This window comes from Ziziphus jujuba, chromosome 3, assembly GCF_031755915.1.
Source record: "Ziziphus jujuba cultivar Dongzao chromosome 3, ASM3175591v1".
NCBI classification, from domain to species: Eukaryota; Viridiplantae; Streptophyta; class Magnoliopsida; order Rosales; family Rhamnaceae; genus Ziziphus; species Ziziphus jujuba.
Window position 1 is genome coordinate 13,294,412 of NC_083381.1, and position 22,134 is coordinate 13,316,545.

The window sequence follows — 22,134 nt, forward strand, 5'->3', positions numbered from 1 at the left end:
ATGGGTTATACTGTTCATCTTTGAAAATTCTGCTATTTGTACTTGCTTTCATATAAAAAATGCAGAGATAAATTTATGTATTTTTTTTTTTTTTTATTGGATTTGAATTTGTTAGGATTCACGGGGCTCGAACCCGCAGCTTGCGCCTAAAAGCCAAAAACGGCTGAGAAAAACAAAGAAAAAGACAAAATAGAAGAAGGAAAAAAGAAGAGAAAAGGCATCAAGCCAAAAGTCACTGAGAAAAAAAAAGAAACAGACAAAATAGAAGAAGAAAAAAAGAAGAGAAAAGGAACCTGCAAAAGCATGAGATAGTATTATATATGCTCAAATAATAAGAGGTCTTGTATTAGCAACCCAATCGATTTTGGATTTGGAGTCAATTGGACATTATATAGATATATATATATATATATATATTTTGGTAATTAATTGGACATTATACAGATGATAACGGCTGAAGAAGTCAAGCTTGCAATTTATGTACTTTATGATATTGGCATTAGTTTTATGATATAGTGTTAGATTATGGTATTCACCAAAAAGTTTTAGACAATAGTATTATTTAGTATGCAACACACATATTGTTATATTATCAATTATTATCGTTTAAAATGCTAATATTCATGGAAATAATGACGTTTGTGGTGACAAATTTGGAAGGGAAGTTTAGGGTTTATTAATTGGAATTTGGAAACAAATTGTTGTCCTGCCCAAAAAGGGGCATATCAATATGAGTATGAAACAGCTATTTTACAAAATTTATTATGCTCTTTTTGTTTCATCTGTAAGAACTTATTGCGCTACTGGTTAAGTAGTTGTTATCTTTATATTTTTTGTCCTTCAGAAACAACTGAATAGACAAAAATGGACAAAAGAGGACAAGTTCTAGTTGTTTTGTTTTGTTTGTACTTAGTTTACTTGTTTCCATTATCATTTTAATAATTTTAGGGTCTTGTGCTGATTAGACTAATTAAGAAGATGCATGTTCGTTTTATTTGGTCGGCAATGAATGATAAACGCGAATTGATTAGATAGAACAGGTTACAAATACCTCCATCATATCATCTTTCTTTATAAACAACTCAGATCATGTACATCTACGAAAATCCTTCAGTTCAGGTACGTAGGCATGATTAACCATTAAAGGTGTCTTGAATATTTTATTTTTTATTTTGGGACATTCAAAAGCTCAAGTTATCCTAAACTCCCATCTTCCAAAAGAAAATTTTTCTATATATATAAATATTACCGTACATTACTTTAAAAAAAAAACAAAAACAAAAAATAAAATAAAATTGCAATGCAAATATATATAGTAAAACATTACTTAAGGTGCAATTTATGGTTCTCAAAAAATGAAACTTAACGGTTGTGAAATTTAAAAAAAAAAAAAAAAAAAAAAAAAGGAAGCTTAGATGGTGCTAATATGTGGGCCGGTAAGGTGCTCAGATGGTGCTAATAGATGGACACATGTTATAGTCTCAATACTTTCAGGCTAGAAACACAAAGCAAATGGTAAACATATAACTAAATACAAATGCTTTAAAAAGCATTTATAGTACAAATCCATATCATGAAATTTCAGCTAACTTTCTTCATTATGGCAGATTCACACTTCTGACTACTAACTTTATGCTCATGAACAGAAAAATCAAACCTGAAATTCTGATCCACAATCCTCACCAACTTCGTCACTGTCCATGGAAGCAAGCATACATCCTCTGCCTTCTGAAATGCACATTCAGCACCACCAATGGGGATGAGGAGCTTTATTAATCAGCTTTCATGCAGATACTAGTGCAATAAGCAGGTTACTAAAAGATTATTATGGTAATTCAGTATGAAATGGAAAATTCCATTAGAGAATCTTACAGCGGCTGCTGAAGTAGCCGGGGGCATGCAGCTCATAGTTTGGAGAAGAGTCATTGTGACTCACATATCCATTATTTTTTCACCCAGATGACATAAACAAAATGGAATAGAATGTTAAATTCTCCTAAGTACAGTCATTAACATGTCTTTTTGACAATATTGCGACTCATTGTTCTCAAAATCCTTTGTACCGACTACATCTACTCTATGCACGTTGTTTCTTAATGCCAAACGTTTAAAAATAGCATAGTTACATCCATTGAGCAGAAGTAAAATCAGAAACAAAAGCCTTCCATTCATATATCTATAGATTAATTTTACTCTCATATCAAGCAAGTAATTCGGAAAAAAAAAAATAATAATAAATAATACTTGGTATACCTAAGGAACCAATACAGAGACCTGAAACGTGGGATATCTTGTGCCACTCCTCTCCAATTTCCCTTTTTCATCATTCCACTAATTTAGGGCAATTTCCAAGTTCCAAGCTTTGTAAGTTGGTGAGGTGTTGGATACTTGTCGGTGGATATTCCAAGTTGGGACAAGAGTTGGAGGCCAAGAAATTTGCATAGATTTGAGAGAGGGGAGTTGCTGTAAGTTATGATCATGGAAAGCTGCCAAATCAGAACCTGATAGGATCAGTTCTTGGAGGGAAGAAAGATTGTTAAGACCATTTGGGAAAGTTTCCAATTCTGTACAAGCATGAAGAACCAAAAGACTCAAGGGCAGTAAGGTCTCCGAAACTATCAGACAAACTTTTGAACTTACAATGGTTAATGTCTATTCTTTTAAGACTATTTGAGCCGCAAAATAATCCAACAGGAAAGCTCTCAAGCATATGGCAAAAACTGATATATAATTCCTCAGAAGTATTGAGCCCCTAATTAGCATGTCAGATTGAAAATCTTGAAGCTTGCTAAATCTTGTAAATGCAAGTTACATCCCTCTACCTCTCCACCATAGCAAATCCATACAAGATATTGGAAGACATGTGAGAGATGGAAGTTTCCCCATGATTGGCAGCTCCAAACAATTTTTGCAAAAAAGAGAAGTTGATGCTGACCAACTTTTCAAATATTGCATTATTTTATTAAACCAATGAGGGAAATGCATGCCTTCAAAATTTGTAGTTTCCAAAACTTCTAAAACTTGCATTATTAATATAACGAATGACTCCTTAAACGACTATGCCTGTGTTACTTCTCAAGATTTATTACAATCACTTGCATCCAATGTCTATAAACTTTGTAACAAACAAATTGATTCGGGGATGGATTCTAATGCTAGTTGGCGAAAGATTCAAATACCTCAGACGTTTCGAAATAACGATTAGAGAAGATATGGATGATAACACCTATGGTTGTCAACTTAGAATCTTTGTGCATCAAAAAGCTCGTAAAGAATGAAATTTAGCGGTGTCCGGTCGTGTACGACCGTAGCGGTGAGCTGAGATTTGCTGCGCATAGAGATGTCCATCAAGTAAGGGATGGAATAAAGGAGGAAGACGAAGAAAAAGTTTGCTCCCGTTCCCTGGAGACAAACATAGCTTCCATGACTGCTGATAAGAGAGAAGGGAAAGATGGTTTGGAGCTCAGAGAGAGAGAGAGAGAGATGGCGGGAAAGTGCAGAGATTTGGCGCGAAATGGTATGGGTCGGGTCGGGTCAAACTTTGGTCCGATAAGTCGAGTTATTGGTTTTGCTATTAAAACTTTTAATTAAATAAATCTTTAATTATTATTATTATTATTTTCGATAAAAAAATATAAATCTAATTATTTACATCTGACCTTTTTATTTTTATTTATTTTTATCTTTTTTTTTATTTATTTATTTTTGTTAGTAGCGTTTATACAGAAGACCAAAGAGAGGAGCGAGACGACAACGTTTCATTTTGCACTTGTATAATCCGGTAGGTGAAGCTTTTCTTTTGCTCCTCTCTTTTCTTTTGATGTTAATGCTTTGTGTATTAAGAAACAGTGGGTCTGTATTTTTCCTTTGTTTTCTCGCTACCCAAACAGAGCATTACCTGATTTTAGGTTGTGAGGATGCTTGTGTGGTGAAGATGGAAAAAGGGGGGAAATTGTGAAATTGTCTGGGAATTTGAGTTTTAGGAGACGGGTCAAGGTTAGTTTGGTTGCCGAAGATTTTCTTCTTTTTTGGTGAGAATGGTATGAAAGATTGAAATGGCAAATGAGGATAGTGTAAAGATTGTAACAGTGAGTTATAAGGATGATAGTGAAACAAGTTCGGAAAGTTATGAGAATACGAGTGCATCATAATCATCTTCCAGTAGTGGCTCCAGTGAATGAGCAGGATGATGATGATGATCATAATGTGAAAGGGAAAGAAGAAGAGGAGGTGGAAATTAAAGTTGAAGAGAGTGAAATAGGGTAAGAAATTAGAAATTACAAGGTGACAATGGAAGTGATGATGATGTATAGAGGCAATTGGCTGGTTGGATTGACACTGATGTCAATAATGGTGATGAAGAGGATGTTGGTGGTGTTTTGGGCAAATTCATTAGGTCCAAGAATGAGTTTAAGGTAAAGATTTCATTATAATATGTCCTTTTCTTAGGTTAACTGTTTGTTTTCAGTCAATTTCATTTTGGGTTTGTTCAGTTTACTGGTTGGTAAGAATGTGCAAGCTTCTTTGTTTTGCTTCGTGGTAATGTGACAATTTTATTTAAATCCCATTCCTCATGTAAATATTTGTGTATTTGAATAGATTTATTGCCCTGAAATTATAAAAAAAGTAGTTGACCTTATTCTTAAATCTCATGACTAAACCAGATAACAGTTGAATAATCTCAGGACAAATTGAAATATGTTTCTTTAACATATATCCACTTTCTTTCCCAGTAAAGAACCATGGAAGGATAAAAATGTTGTCATCTTAGTTGTTTTTATGTTTTATACTTTTGAGAACTTTAAAGTAGATTTATTGAACATTTTGATGGCATGTTATTATCTGGAGTGTTGTGCATGCAGCAAATTACCTGTTGTAATATGTGAAATGTCAATACGATTTAAATCCCATGCTTCATGTAAACATTTGTATTTGAATAGATTCATTGCTCTGCAATTGTAGAAATATTTGACCTTATTCTTAAATCTCATGACTAAACTAGATGCCAGTCTAATAATCTCAAATACGTAATTGAAATATGATCCTTAAACTTCACAGCAGACTATTGCTTCTTAGATAGTTTCAAAGAAAATACAAATTAAAAACCAGCCAAAAAGTCCGTGAAAAATGTTACTATTTTACATTAAATTTAAAATGTGGCTGGTCTGGTCAATTTAACCACTCAAATCTGTTACCAGCTTGTTACTATGACCTAAAGTATTGTCCTATATTGTGGTTTGTAAAATCTTAGATAGACTTTCTTTTCCCTGTAAAGAACCATGGATGGATGAAAACATAATCATAATGTGCTTGGTAACATTTAAGTAGATTTATTTAACATTTTGATGACCTGTTATTGTATAGTGTTGTATAAATGCTGCAAATGACCTGTTATTATGTGAAAGTTGTTTGGTTTCCATTTATATCCTTTTCAAAGCAATATATATATATATATATATATATATAAAGCAATATATAAATCGATTCTTGATCCAATGCTCTTGCATGCTTCATTTTCTGGTTTTTCTGTATTCACACGGCGGGCATTCTTTGCAGGCTTTTCCTAGAACAAGTTTCGCTCTTAACTTCCAGGGATCTCCAGAGTTGGCAGGAACAACAGAAGGTATATCATTGATTTAAGCAACCAAACTAAGCTTATTAAACGTCAAAATGAGATCTATTTCTTTTATGAGTTTTGATTATTTGGACGTTGCACTCTGCAGTATGGTGGAGCAGGTTGCAAGATGAAATATTACTGAAAATGATAAATCTTATTGCTTAGTTTGTTGAAGAAACAAATATCAAATTCACCTTGTAAGTTAAAATGTAAGGGACATTTTTACTCGCACTTTATATATATATATATATATATATATACACACTCTAATGAAACTTGAGGTTGAGATTAGGTACCAGTTACAAATTTTAGTAATGTTGTTTAGGTGTTCATTCAACTACATTGGTTGTTGCTAATCCGTAGATTTGCTTTGTGTATTGCATCCAATATAATTTCCTTGAAAAAGAAAGATATTTATTTATTATTTTTGTAATGTATATATATTTTTCTGAATTTAATATATTTCTTTCAGTACCAATCCAGATAAATTAACAAACAATAATGTTAAATTTATCAAAACATTCACCAAATTTATTGACCAAATGACACGGCAGATGAGGTATTAATATTTAATTGGCTTATATTTTAAATTCACTTTTCCATTAAGGACTCATTTATCTATATTTAGATTATACATGAATATGCCAACTAATAACATGTTAGCACGTATCATTTAATGTATACGAATTTGGTGAATATTTTTATATCTATAGCCTCTTGTAAAGTAAGATAGTACTCTACTATGTCAAAAGCATAAGGAGGATTTCAATTTTCATTTTTGTCTCAATAATAACATGGTAGCTAACTACCTAAAATTTGATAGGAAACTCAAATTTGGACAACAGGTGCAGCATTTAGCTGCTGGCTAAGATCTCCATGGTTCGTATGGATCAACATTCTAATCTGGAGCCCTTTTTTCTCTGTTTTTGTTGTTGTTGTTGTCCTTAATACACCGGTTCCCTTTACATTCTTCATCTTCACTTTCACTAGTTATTGGGAGGATAGTGATGAATTTCAATAAGCATGCCACCATAGTGTTATTATGACATACGTGGAGGGTTAAAAGACGATTTGCCCATAATTTAATATTAAGTACTTTTAAAATAAATAACTATTTTGTATCTTGTCCTTCTGTTTTGCTTTAGACTATGTGATGTGTGCATAATATAAAAGAAAATGCTGCTCAACTTTTGGAAAATAAGAAAAGTGTAGAAAATGTTTTACTCAATAGCCTTTACAGGAAAAAAAAGTATCTTGGTAATGATTTAAGCAGTAATATGAATGTAATCTCCTAGTATTGTTTTTAATTAATCTTCTTGCTATGTCAAGGGTGGTTGATCTTTGGGACAAAAGTCATGTTGTTTGTAGAGTCGGGTCATAATTTGATTGTAGAGTCGGGTCATAATTTGATTCATGAAGAAAAAAAACAATAATAGTCCCACCAGTTTTTTATTTTTTATTTTTTTTATTTTTTGTTTTGGGCCAAATTCAATGAACTAGTTTTGAAAAAATATATTCCTACATTAAGAAACGGTGCAAATCTACCAACTTTTTTTAAACAAAAGCAGTTTCCACAAGTGGTCAATTATTTTCCCAGTGAGCAAATTACATTCATTGAATTACCACTACATGTGAATTCTCACTTGTTTGATGAGAAAAACAAGTCGATTTCTTATTTAAGCCTATGCATCTCCATTCATACATCTGTACCAAAGCTTTTACGGCAAAGTCCGTCTCTCCATTCCTCACCTCCTTCACCACCACCATCGATCAATGGCGCAAATCAGCATCATCGTGGTTACGTTTCCAGCACAAGGTTGCATAAATCCAGCCCTACAGTTTGCAAAGCGCCTCATCAGCGTTGGTGTCGAGGTCAACTTCTTCACCACCCACTCCACTCACCGGCGCATGATCAACACCGGAGCTTCCACCCCTGCTGGCTTGTCTTTCATCCCCTTTTCTGATGGCTACAATGACGGTTTCAAGCCTGGTGATGACATCAACCACTTCGTGTCAGAGCTCAGCCTTCACGGTTCGCAAACTCTGTCCAATCTCATCATCTCTAATGAAAACCAAGGCCGACCTTTCTCTTGCATAGTCTACACCTTGCTCCTCCCTTGGGTTGCAGAGGTGGCTCATGAACTTCATCTTCCATCTGCATTGCTTTGGGTTGAACCGGCTACCGTTTTCAATATCTACTACAATTACTTCCATGGCTACGAAGATCTGATCAGGGACAACATGGGTAAGAATGATGATCATTCAAGTTGGATAAGATTACCTGGACTTCCATTGGAGCTCAGAAGCCGTGACGTCCCTTCCATTTTAGATGCTGAAAATGCTAACAATTTCACAGCTCCATTGTTCAAACGACTTTTCGAATTGCTTGATAAAGAAAACAAACCAAAAGTTCTCGTGAATACATTCGAATCATTAGAACCAGAGGCATTGAGATCGATCAGTAAGTTCGATATGATTGGAATCGGACCATTGATTCCATCTGCTTTCTTGGATTATGGGAAAGAGAAAGATCCTTCTGATACTTCTTTTGGAGGTGATCTTTTCCAAAGCTCCAAGGATTATAAACAATGGTTGAACTTGAAGCCTAAAAGATCAGTGATTTACGTGTCGTTCGGGAGCATATCTGTTTTGTCAAAGCAACAAACGGAGGAAATTGGAAGAGCTTTGTTAGATTATGGACGTCCATTTTTGTGGGTCATTACAGAGAAACAGAGAAATGCAGAGGAAAAAGGGAAAGAAGATCATGAGCTGAGAGAGGAACTGGAGAAGCTTGGAAAGATAGTTCCATGGTGTTCACAAATGGAGGTTCTGTCAAATCCTTCAATGGGTTGCTTCATGACGCATTGTGGGTGGAATTCAACATTGGAGAGCTTGGTCTGTGGGGTTCCAATGGTGGCATTCCCTCAGTGGATAGATCAAAGAACCAATGCTAAGCTGGTAGAGGATGTTTGGAAAACAGGGTTGAGAGTGAAGGCAAATAAGGAAGGGATTGTCGAAAGAGATGAGATTAAGAGGTGCTTGGATTTGGTTATGGAAGATGGAGAAATCGGGGAGGAAATTAGAAGGAATGCTGAGAAATGGAAGGATTTGGGTAGAGAAGCTGCCATGGAAGGTGGTTCTTCTTATAAGAATTTCAAGGCTTTTGTCAGTGAGCTATAATTGCAAAGAAATTGGCTTCCTTCGCATTTATTTAATTGTTTAAGATTAAAATTTTAATTAAGTCAATAATAAGTAGGTACGTACGTCTTTATTCTTTGGCTGATCCTTCTTTTTTTATTATTTTTGTTTCTTTGTTTGGTTTTTTTTTTTTTTTTTTTTTTTCTAATTTCTTATTTGGGATAGCCAATTTTTGAATTAAACTATTTGGAAGATTAAAAATATATAATTAATTTTTTCCGCCAATAAAAGTTATAATTAACTGATTGAGGGTAAATTAAATCTTACATCGCTAACTTAATTAGCCATTAGGATCACTTGTATGTAAAATTAAATTAATTTGGTACTCATAATGCTTCATACTTGCGATGTATTTATTTTTTTGATAATGCTCATAATGCTACCTACAAATTATCTCCTTGAAATTGGAGCAGCATTTTTAATCAATTTTTCTTTTCCTTAAAAAATTATGAACAGTTGAATCTATGACACAAGTCCAATGGTTCTCGCTATTACTATTCTTTATTTTGTTATTTGTGAAAATAATAATAATGGATTTACTAATTTATCCCATTTTTAGATAACAAATAAGGAGTAAAGTGCATGGATGGTGTTGTAAAGTTAAAATTTAAAAGTAATCATTAGAAGTCAACATTTAGTGAACAATGCAAGCCAAAAAAAAAAAAAAAAAACATTTTTTTATAGCAACAATTAAATAACCAACTCTAAATTATTGATTTTCAGGCTAAGAAAGTCCAACAATGTTTATTCATCAAAAAAAAAAAAGAAAAAGAAAAAAAAGAAAAAAAGGTCCAGGAATGTTTGCTTCTGATCGACTCTAATATTATTGAATTTCAGGCTGAGAAATTCCTGCCATGTGGGCCCCCCAATTTTCACTTTCACTCTTTATATATTTATTTATTATCTTTATGTCGATTACCAGAAATATGTAAATGGACCACTCTCCATACATGTGGACTTTGATGGTATAATATTATTTTTTTTAATTAATTCTTATATCATATTTAGAAATTTAAAAATTAATAAGTGGGTAGATATGGATTTAATAAAATATTAAAATTCTATTTTAAGTTACGATAAAATGAGGACAAATGTAATTAATTTTAATATTTGAAATAATTTAAGTGCTAATAAAAAAAATTCTCATGATAAGATATATAATTATTTTTTTATATGTATATATATATATATAAATGTTATGGTAAGGGATTTGTCAAGTAGGACTATATATGACAGCATCCACAATTGTTATATCTGCATAATTTTTGTGATTTAATAGTTATAAAAGGTTATTTTTCATAATTTCCTTTTATAAATCACTTCCTAGATCAAAATGATATATATACACAATTTTGTTATACTAAGCTTGCAAGCTTACCTTATTGAATGGGCATAATATTTGTCACGAGATGTAGAAAAAGCATTATACGTGTTTCATACGATAAGTACATAATCTTACTACAATAAATTTTTACATGTATATATATATATATATATATACAACTAAGTTTACATTAAATCGATCCATTTAAATCTTAAAATGCATTTATGGTTTATCAGTCTTTACAAATTTCCTTTTTTTAATTGGGTTTTTAGATAAAATATTTGATTATTAAGTAAATGAAAAGTTTTTTTTACAACTTTAAAAGAACTCTATCCAGTATCATTCTTTATATACTACTATTTAAATATATACAAATATAATATAACTTTATATAATATTTTTAATATTTAACATATCCATAATTCATAGAGTCTTAATTAAGCCAAAAAACATGTTTTTTTTTTCTTCACAAATCACTTACAAATGAAATATTACTCCATGAATACTCTTCATAACATTTTTTGATAAAATTGATAGTCATGGAAATTTCACAAAATTTTATTTCCTATTAGAGCACTTTTAGATCATGAAAATATTATAGACGTATCTAAAGATATTCGGTTGTATATTTCTATACATATTTAAGATGTTCAGTCATATACTTCTGAATATATTTGCAATGTTCATCTATGAAACGTTCAGTTGCATACTTCTGAATCTATTTAAGATATACAGTCGCATATTTTTAAATACATTTGAGATATTTATTTCTAAAAATGGTCGATCGTATTCTTCTAAATATATTTAAGATGTTTAATAACATGTTTCTGAACAAATTTAAAATGTTTAATTCTATATTTCTGAACACAAATATATTTAATTAGTAAATATATTTAATAATAATTTTAAATAGTGGTAAAAATATAAATTTATGATAGGGCTGTATAAATTTTGTTTACTAATACAACTAGAACTTCTCATTTTAACTTTTAATTGTTAATGTAATCAAAGGACTAATAAAAAAATCAATTTTGAAATTATTATGTCAATCTAATTTGAAATTTGACTATATATATATATATATATATAAAGAAAGAAAAAAAACTCATTTATTGAAAACTAAATAATTATGACTTTCAAAGTACAATTTTATTAAGAATAGAATCCTACACCAAAATCATGAATATAGGAATTTGAAATTATCTCATTCACAACCGCCTTGAAATTCATATTAGAAGGCTAACATACCTTCATCGCCAGTGATTAAAATATTGATATCGATGAAAATACTGATAAAATTATGAAAAATGTAAATATTTATTTAAAATATACATTTTTACATATAAAATAATGAATATAATAAAATAATATAAAAATACAATAATTAGAATATAATAATAATAAAATAATTCATAAATATAAAAAATTATTGTATATAAAAAAAATACGATATTTATTAGAATCAAAATATAAAAATTTAACAAAATCATATTTATTTTATTCAAAGAGTTAGAAAGATTCATTTTATTCAAAGAGTGAGAAAGATATTCATCATCTAACAAGTCATCCAAAGAGTTAGTAAGCACTGTATGCCCTCACAATTAACCCAAAAAAAAAAAAAAATGCACCATATGCCATCACTTGGTTTGCACGTGAGATTGCCTTGTTGCATGTGAGAGTTATGAAATATCTCATCCCATCTAATATTAGCTCGAAAACCATACGTGTCATTCATCAGGCCTTGCTATTGGCTCGTGTTGAAGGATGGCTCTGGAGAATGATGCTAAAGCTGTGATCCAAAGCCTGAATTCATCTTAATACCTCTAGCCTTCACTGGTCTGCTGTTGGATTATGTTACCAAGTTTTGACCTTATCTCTGCTTTCAATTACATTTTGTTTTTCTTGGAATCCTAGGCAGAGTAACAATCTTGCTTGCATGGTTTGTAAATGGCTGGTTAACCATCATCCTCTGGTTTTTTCGGTGATATTTCTTCCCCCCACTGACGGTGTCGATGTTCATCGAAATTCAATATTATCGCCGATATTTTCCTAAAATCGACGACTTTTTCTTTACTGTTCATAGCTTCCCTACCTAGATCCTTCCATTTCTTAGCATTGCTTCTAATTTCTTAATCTCATCTCTTTCAACAATCCCTTCTTTGTTTGCCTTTACTGTCAATCCCATCTTCCATGAGTTCTTTATAAACTTTGCATTACTTCCTTGGTCTATCCACCTCAGAAAAGCTACCATTGGAACCCTACAGACCAAGCTCTCCAACGTGGAATTCCACCCACAATGCGTCACAAAACAACCTAATGAAAAATTTAACAAAACCTCTATTTGAGAACACCATGGAACTATTTTCCCAAGCTTCTCCAATTCCTTTGTGCAACTAATCCCATCTTCTTCTTTCTTTCCTTTTCCATATTGCTTCTTAGTAATAACCCACAAGAAAAGTTATCCAAAACCCAATAGTCCACATGCAATTTCCTCCATTTATGGCTTTGGCAAAACACACATACTTTTAAACTGTAGAGATAAATACTAATCCACCCACTTCCTAAATGCATGGACATCATCTAATAATTGATATAGTTGTGGGATATATAAAGGACTAGACTATTGATTTAATAGCTTTTTATTATTAGGATAAATATATTGTGTATTATCTTATACATAAACAACTTTACCACTTTGATGTAATTTTTAGTTTACAGGACTGTATTTGTTTACTAACAAGCTAATGCAATGATATTCAATCCTTCTACACAAACCATATTACATATTTTTATTCCTTATATGGTGTCAAAGCCATATACCGCTAAAGTCATGGTCATCATTCCTTCATCTTCTGTTATCCCTCAGCCCAGTCAGGTTAGCCTTTACAGTTACATATTTCCCTACAAACTTAAGTCTATTAATTACATTATATGGGTTACTCAAATTCAACCTATCCTTATTGGGAGAAATCTTGAAGGTTTTATTAATGTGGATATTCAACCAGCACTAAAACAAGTTCAACAAGTTGTAGATTCTTTGACAGCAGGCTCTAGTGCTCCTCAATAGATTCCAAATCCTGAGTATTAACTTTGGAGACATTTGGATCAAGCCTTATTAGGATGGTTGATGTCTGCATTTCTCTAAATGTACACACGGCCATCTCCAAACCATAGACTTCTTTTCAATTGTGGACCTTCCTTGCAAAGCTATTTGGCAGCCAATCAAAAGCCAAAACAATGCAACTAAAACTTCAACTCTAGTCAACCAAGAAGGATTCTTTATCAATGATAGAATATTTTTTAAAAATGAAAGAAATAGTCAACAACCTTTCTATAGCTAGTTGTCTAGTTTCTAGAATATTTTTTAAAAATGAAAGAAATAGTCAACAACCTTTCTCTAGCTGGTTGTCCAGTTTCTAGTGAAGATTTCATCATGCACCTTCTTTAAGGTATTCCTTTTGAATATGATGCTGTATTGCTAACATAAATTCTCAATCTATTCATCTAGATATAAAGGAAGTGTGAGCTCTTTTACTCAGCTAAGAAATGAGGATACAAACATCAATCTCATTTATCATGCTATTTGCTTATGCTGTAAAAAAAATGATAGGTCAATAAAGAACTATGAAAACGAGCGTCTGGATGGTTTTGGGAGAGGTGCAACTTGTGGAGGCAGATGTTGAGGGTGTGGTAGAGGAAATTCAAGACCTGTTTATTGTCAACTTTGTAAGATGCAAGGACATGTTGTCACCTAGTGCTATCATAGGTTTCATCAAAATTATACAGGACCTCCAAATCGTAATAAAAATTCTACTGCCTATTATACCTCTCCAAACTCAGTTGCAATCTAGAATGGCTAATAGACAGCGAAGCCACAAATCATGTGACAAGTGAATAATCCAGCATCCATAACAAATTTGGTTACATTGGAGAAAAGAAAGTAGTGATTGGTAATAATCAAGGTTTCCATTAAAACCATTGGTTATTCCTTTATACATTCACCTAGCGGAAAAATTATACTAAAAGAAATGTTGCATGTACCATTTATTAAAAAGAATTTTTTGAGTATTGCCAGAATAACATCAGATAATAATGCTATAGTAGAATTCAGCAATCATTTTATGTATGTGAAGGACAAGTATACCTAAAAGTAGCTATTCAAAGACAGACTTAAAGATGGACTGTGCAAAGTTTATTTGCCTACCATTTAGCCCATTGGTCGTTTTTCTTCCCATGTCATTTGCTTTAAAGAAACTAGTCCTAGTTTTAATTACCATCTTTTTAATTCTATTTTATCTTCTAATAAATTATGGCACTTTAGATTAGGTCATCCTTCTTTAACTATTATAAGTTCTATTGCTACTTAATGTCATAAGGTTTCTTTGACAAATTGTTGTGATAATAATTTTTGTAATTCTTGTCAATTAGGTAAATTGTATAGAAAATTTACTTCTCCTTCAATGTCTAAAAGTAAATCACCCTTAGAGCAAATTCATTTAGATATCTGGGGTCCTGCTCCAGTATTATCTAATGAAGGGTATAAATATTACTTAATTTTTTAAGATGACTATTCAAGATTTACCTAGTATATCCAATTGAAACTCAAATCTAAGGTTATTCAAAATTTTCTCAATTTTAAAAAAATGGTTGAAAATCAACTTCGAAGAAAAATCAAATGTTTTCAATCTGATTGGGAAGGACAATTTAGACCACTGTTAAACCTTTTTAATCATATGAGTGTTATTTTTCAATATCCATGTCCTTACATTCACCATAAAAATGGTAACATTAAGCGAAAACACTGATACATAACAGAAACAACTCTTTCTTTGTTAGCTCATAGTTTCTTACCATTAAAATTTTGGTGGAATGCTTTTGCCACAACAGTTTTTTTAATAAGTAGATTACCCACAAAGGTTCTAAAATTAAAACCTCCTTTTCAAAAACTTTTTAAAAGGAATTTTGATTTTTCTTTTTTAAAACGTTTGGATGGTGAATGTTATCCATACCTAAGACCATAAAGAAAAAAAAAATTCCTTTCATTCAGAGATTCATTGGATATAGTTCAAAATATAAAGGATACCTATACCTCAGTTTGACAATTGGAAGGACCTCTGTTAGCTCAGAAGTTGTTTTTAATGGATTACCTTATCCACTTGCCAATTTATGGTCAGAATATTCTTCTAATAATTATCCAAGCATGTTTAATTTAAGTGAATAGGTGGCAAGTGAACCAAATACAGGAACCTTTAGTCTCCCTGCGGTAGAAGAATTTTAGACCCAATCTAACACATCACAAAGCAATCAAATTGTTTATTTTTCTCTCGTAACATGTCCTCAACCAATCCATCATCCTTATATCCTACGGATAAAGATTCCTCAAGTTTGACACCTACCTTTTCAAAATAATCTTTATCCTTATCTAATTCTCCAATGATACCATCACACTCTCACCAAATAGATAAACTTGACCCAAATGATCAAGCTTCCAACCAAGTCTATCCGGTATTGATCTGCATGTTAAATTGCCTAAACTTCAACCTAAATTAACTCACCCAATAGTAACCAGATCACAACATGGAATTTCCAAGAAAAAAAAAATATTTGGATGCACAGCTAATCCATTGCTCTCTCTTCTCCTCATTGGGTATATGCCATGCAAGAAGAATTTCATGCATTACTTAAGAATATAACTTGGGTCCTCACACCAACTGATCCAACAAAAAATGTTGTTGGAAATAAATGGGTCTTCAAGATTAAACACAACTCAGATGGAAGCATCTAATAGTACAAGGTTAGGTAAATTGCGAGGGTTTTCATCAGAACACTGGAATATACTATAATGAAACATTTAGCCTAGTCATAAAACCACCATTGTATGGGTAATATTGTCTCTTTCTATCTCTTTTAATTGGCTGGCGAATTCGATGGGTAGGTGTAAATAATGCTTTTTTGAATGGTATTCTTCGAAAAGAGCATATGGTTCAACTTCCTAGCTTTGAAGAATCCAATAATCTTCATTAATTTGTGTATACTCCAAAAATCCTTATATGGTCTAAAATAGGCACAACGAACTTGGTTTGATCACTTTGTTCAACACTTCACCTATAGGGTTTCAACAAATCTCAAATGGACTCTTATCTGTTCTTTGTATACACAGGATAAGGTGATATATGGATTTTAATATATGTTGATGATATTATCATTATAGGAAACACCATTCAACTAGTAAATACCTTAATCAAGCAACTGGACTTGCACTTTTCATTAAAGGATCTTGGTCCTCTCTCATATTTCCTTGGCATTGAAGCAATTTAGACTCCTATAGGTTTGTGCCTTATTCAAATCAAATGTATAAATGACTTGCTTCATAAAATTGAAATGCTCTTATCCAAAAAGTAGTCGAACTCCAATTAGTACCAGCATGCAACTTAGGAAGCAAATTGGTCTTCCCTTCAAAATAAACTTCCTTATGGCAGCATTATTGGTTCTCTACAATATCTAACATTTACTTATCCTGACTTGTCATTCGTCATCAACAAGTTAGCCAATTTTTACAAGAACCAACAGATGTTCATTGGACTACCTGTAAAAGGATCTTACATTATCTTAAAGGGACGATTCATTTAAGCCTTCACATACATCCTTTTAATCACTTAACACTTCTTGGCTAAAATTATGCTAATTAGGCTTCCTACATCGATGATCGACGATTTATATTGGCAGGTATTGTGTCTGTGTTGGAGATAACTTAATTTCTTGATCCTCTAAGAAATAACTAGTGGTAGCTAGGTCTAGCACAAAATCTAAATATCGGGACTTAGCTAATGGTGCCATAGAAATAATGTGAATTCAATCATTGCTTGCTGAACAACAAATTCACATCACTCAGGTCCCTATTTTATGTTGTAATAATATGAGTGCAGGATCTTTAGCTTCGAATCCAGTGTTTCGTGCATGGACTAAGCACATAGAAGTTGAAGTTCATTTTATGTGAGACCATATCATACAAAATAAATTTGAAGTCCATTATGTTCCCACTTCCAAGTAGATCATCGACATCATGACTAAAATGCTACTGACTACTGATTTTCTCACTCTTTAGTCCAAGCTCAATCTGTTTAAAAGCATCTTGAACTTAGGGGTGATGTAAAGATAAATACCAAGCCACATAGTTCCTAAATGCATGTACAACATCTAATAATTGATATATTTGTGGGATATGCAAGGGACTTATCTTTTGATTTAATAGCTTATATTATTAGGATAAATATCTTGTGTATTATCTGATATGTAAACTACTTAACCACTTTCATGTAATCTCTAGTTTACAATGCTATATTTATTCACTAACAAGCTAATGCAATGATATTCAGTTTTCCTACACAAACCATATTACGGATTCTTATTTTTTACACAAACGAAAACATAAAGAGTGGATGCTATTGGTTTTGATTCATCCATTCCATGCAATTCCAATCCCTTGAAACTTCAAAAACATCTCCTTTAAATGAAGTAGTCATAAATGGATCTTTATGATCTTCTTTCCCACCTAAGAAAGTTATCGGAATCAACGGTCCAATTCCAATGAAATCAATCTCATTAATTGCTTTTGAAGCCTGGGGCTCTAAATGATCTTAAAGGTGTTGACAAGTACTTTTGGTTTTTTTCAAGAACCTCAAACTGCTCTTTCAACACTCGTATGCCAATAGCATTCTTGGGTTTCGAAGCATCCATAAAGGAGGGAAAGTCTGAGCCAGTGAGTTTAAATGGCAGTCTAGGTAATTCTATGGAACATGAAAGGTTACTGATATTGTCCTTGATGATATTTTCATAGCCATGGAAGTAATTGTGATACATATGGAACACTGTGATCGGCTCAACCCAAAACAAAGACATTGGAATTGAAAGCTCCTGAGCTAACTTTGTGGCCCATTGGAGGCATAATGTCACGTCCCGTGCAAAAGGAGTAAAACCCTTGAGGTTTAACCGGAAGACTCCACACTCTCCATGAAGGATCAAGAGAAGCCCGGAATATTCTAGAAGATTCAAGAGAAACCTAGACTAATGTAGATGAGAATCTCTCTAGAATACTCCATGTAAATATCTTGTACATAACCCTAGAATAATCTAGAACCATAACTAGATAGGTGACATGTGTACATATCTAGAACTTTCCTACATGCCAAGCCCTCTATATAAAGGGGTTGGACTCTCATTTGTAACATATCCAAGAACATCCAAGAATCCAAGTATTCTAGTAATACAAGTATTCTCCACATTCTCTCAAACTCTCCTACTTCCTACTCTTTTACTCTTAGCTTCCGCATTTTCATAGCTTGTGGGCAAGGCTTACTTAGCAAGGGAGGTGCTAAGTGCCGCACGGGAGTGTTGGAAAAGTTAGGCCCGTGACAGTTGGTATCAGAGCCAATTGCTGCTCAAGAATATCGTTGGTGTAACATGGAAGTAGGCAAGATGACTAGCTCGGAGGTTACCATCAATGTGGAGGGAGCTACCGAAGTGCGAGGTCGTGAAGAGCAACGCAACCCCAATGCGGGGAAGCAGAGGCATAAGTCCAAGTCCAAGGATGTGATGACGGGCGTAGAGTTACGCTTGGAGGAGCATGCATCCCGAGTACAAGAACGGTTTGAGGCGCTGGAGGGTCGCCTAGATGGGCTAGAGTCGGAGGACATTGCCATCAACCAAGCCGTAAGAGGGTTACTCAATGGGCTAGATGATGCCTTAAGGAGGGAGCTCCGCGCGACACGCGACCAATGCATGGGGGAGGTAGCAGACCTTCGTGCAATGTTGGAGAGAGAATTGGATGCCATCCTCACCTAAATGGAGGATATGCGGGGTGATTGGGCTCTTTGCAAGAGGGCGGTGGCGTCGGGGACAACCACCATCCGCGAGGGGCCACGAATTGATGTGCCAAAGCCCAAGTCCTACTCCGGGACAAGGAATGCGAGGGAGCTCGAGAATTTCCTTTGGGGCTTGGAGCAATACTTTGAAGCAATGGGCATTGTGGACGATGCTTCAAAGATTAGGATTGCCACTCTCTACCTTAGCGACACGGCAATGTTATGGTGGAGAAGGAGGCATAGCGACATCGAGCGAGGTACGTGCACTTTCCATACCTTTGATGACTTTAAAAAGGATCTCAAAAGGCAATTCTATCCGGAGAATGCCGAAGATGAGGCAAGGAGTCGCCTTCGACGACTCAAGCAAGTAGGCCATATCCGGGAATACATCAAGGAGTTCACCAACTTGGTGTTGGAGATCCCGGACCTATCGGATAAAGACTCCCTTTTCTACTTCATGGATGGACTACAACCTTGGGCCAAAACGGAGTTGAAGAGGCGTGGAGTACAAGATTTGGCTAGTGCCATTGCGTATGCCGAAGGCTTTATCGACTACTCCAACCAAAGAGACTCTCCAAAGTCAAAAGAATGGAAGGACAACCATGGAAAAGGTGGGGGAGAACCTAGTGGGTCCAAAGAGAATGAAAGGGAAGAAAGTGCACATAAGCCAAAAAGCTCAAGGTGGAAGCCGCCTAGAGAAGGTAAGGATGCTTCCAAACCTAAAAACTCTTGTTTCTTATGTGATGGACCGCATTGGGTTAGGGATTGTCCGAAGAGGAAGGCTTTGAATGCCATGACTACCCAATACGAGGAGAAGCAAGAGGGAGGAGCTTGTATAGGTTCCTTACAACTGTTGAATGCTATCAAGGCTGCTCCGAAGGAGACAAAGAAGAGTGGCCTAATGTTCGTGGAGGCAAAACTCAATGGGATGCCCACCAAGGCGTTGGTGGACACGGGTGCCTCACATAACTTCCTATCGGTGGAGGAGGTACAAAGGCTTGGGATTAAGGCAACACAAGAAAGGGGCTCCGTAAAGGCGGTGAATCCCGATGCGAAGCCACTCCAAGGAGTTGCTAGAGGCGTGAAAACCACCATCGGGGATTGGGAAGGCCAATTGAACCTAACGGTGGTGTCCATGGATGACTACAAGGTTGTCCTTGGTATGGACTTCTTCAACCAAGTAAAGGCTTTCCCACTCCCATTTGCAAACAAGTTATGCATCATGGATGGGGGAACGACGTGCATGGTGCCTACGGAACAAGCTAGCAAGCGGGAGGCTAAAGTCTTGTCGGCACTGCAGGTTGAGAAGGAGGAGCAACTCAACCTGGTTGCTGCCCAAAAGCCTAGTGAGGATGCCCCAAGCCATGCCAAGACATCTCCTAAGGTACAAGATGTGCCAAAGGAGTTGGACCAAGGGAGCTTGTGTACATTGGCTTCAAGTCGTGGAGACGACAAGAGAAAGCACGTAGAGGCTAAGGAAGGGAACTTAGCCAAACCATCACCTCAACAAAACAAGGCACTACACAAGGTGCATGACGGGAAGGCACGACGCAATGAAGAGTCACTTCCCATTGTAAGGAAAGGGGGCACGGAGGCCCTAGCGGAAGGTAAGTCAAGAAGGGCACCCATGGAGATAGCGACTTCACCCGACAAGAATGTGGAAGCCACACTTGCGGATCGAGTCGGTCAACATAGAGGCATGCCCAACTACACCAAATACTTGGTGAAGGGGAAGGACCTGCCGGATGGTGAAGTAAGTGGGGAGTACGAAGATACACAACGGCAACTCAAAGATCGCATTCGGCGGGTAAGGAAGAAGGCGCGACGAGGGCGTCGCGAGTTTAGGTGGGGGAGAGTGTCACGTCCCGTGCAAAAGGAGTAAAACCCTTGAGGTTTAACCGGAAGACTCCACACTCTCCATGAAGGATCAAGAGAAGCCCGGAATATTCTAGAAGATTCAAGAGAAACCTAGACTAATGTAGATGAGAATCTCTCTAGAATACTCCATGTAAATATCTTGTACATAACCCTAGAATAATCTAGAACCATAACTAGATATGTGACATGTGTACATATCTAGAACTTTCCTACATGCCAAGCCCTCTATATAAAAGGGTTGGACTCTCATTTGTAACATATCCAAGAACATCCAAGAATCCAAGTATTCTAGTAATACAAGTATTCTCCACATTCTCTCAAACTCTTCTACTTCCTACTCTTTTACTCTTAGCTTCCGCATTTTCATAGCTTGTGGGCAAGGCTTACTTAGCAAGGGAGGTGCTAAGTGCCGCACGGGAGTGTTGGAAAAGTTAGGCCCGTGACAATAAGCTGTAGACTATAGTAATAAATGGACGGTCTTCTTTGGTACTAAAGTCTATGAGTTCAGAGCGAGCTTGCTTTCCACAATGGTGAGTCTCTGATACAAAGGTCTTAATATCGTCTCCAAGATTGAACTATTCATCATAGCCGTTAGATCAGGGAAAGAAAGATAAACCAGTTGGTGGGGAAGTTTTGGTCTTCATGATGCATCGACGGGCAAAGATGATGGTGACCAAGGTCATCTCTGTGTCGGCACCAATGATGTGCTTTGCCAATTGTAGGGCGAGATTTATGTGACCTTGTGCTGGATACAAGATGAGGATGAGCTTGGGTTTCGCCATGGAAAAATAAGTGGCGCGTAGTGGCACGTGGGATTTTGCAGGTTGATGTATGGTTTTTGTATGGGATTTGAAGTGAAATATTGTTGGTCGGACTTGGAGTCAATTAATTGGACAATATATGGATGTTGAAGACTGAAGAGGCCAATAAGCTTGAAATATAAAATAAATAATTATCTATTTCATAATCTTGTTTTATAGAATAATTAATAGTAATGTCGATGTGATTGTCTGTAGTTTTATAACATATAATATGTAACATATATATATTGATCCTTGTAGAGATAGTCAAGTGGTAATAGCTACTATTTCTTCGAACAATGATCAGAATTGGAATCTCTTACCTTCAATATCAAAAAATAATTATTGATTATTATATTATTTTTTAAAATATGGCAATTTAGTAACGTTTGTGGTGACGAATCTGGAAGGGAGGCTGGGGTCACGGTTGTTAATTGGGAATTGGAATCAAATTGT

At 34.7% G+C, this 22,134-nt stretch overlaps 1 protein-coding gene across 1 annotated transcript; it reads left to right on the forward strand.

Moving 5' to 3' along the window:
- The first annotated feature begins 3,761 nt into the window (after positions 1-3,761).
- LOC107410014 (phloretin 4'-O-glucosyltransferase) lies at positions 3,762-8,891 on the forward strand. Its single transcript, XM_048478315.2, has 3 exons — positions 3,762-4,415; positions 5,557-5,623; positions 6,441-8,891. The coding sequence occupies exon 3, from the start codon at positions 7,391-7,393 to the stop codon at positions 8,795-8,797; it is 1,407 nt and encodes a 468-aa protein (XP_048334272.2). The 5' UTR covers positions 3,762-4,415; positions 5,557-5,623; positions 6,441-7,390; the 3' UTR covers positions 8,798-8,891.
- Positions 8,892-22,134: the final 13,243 nt, after the last annotated feature.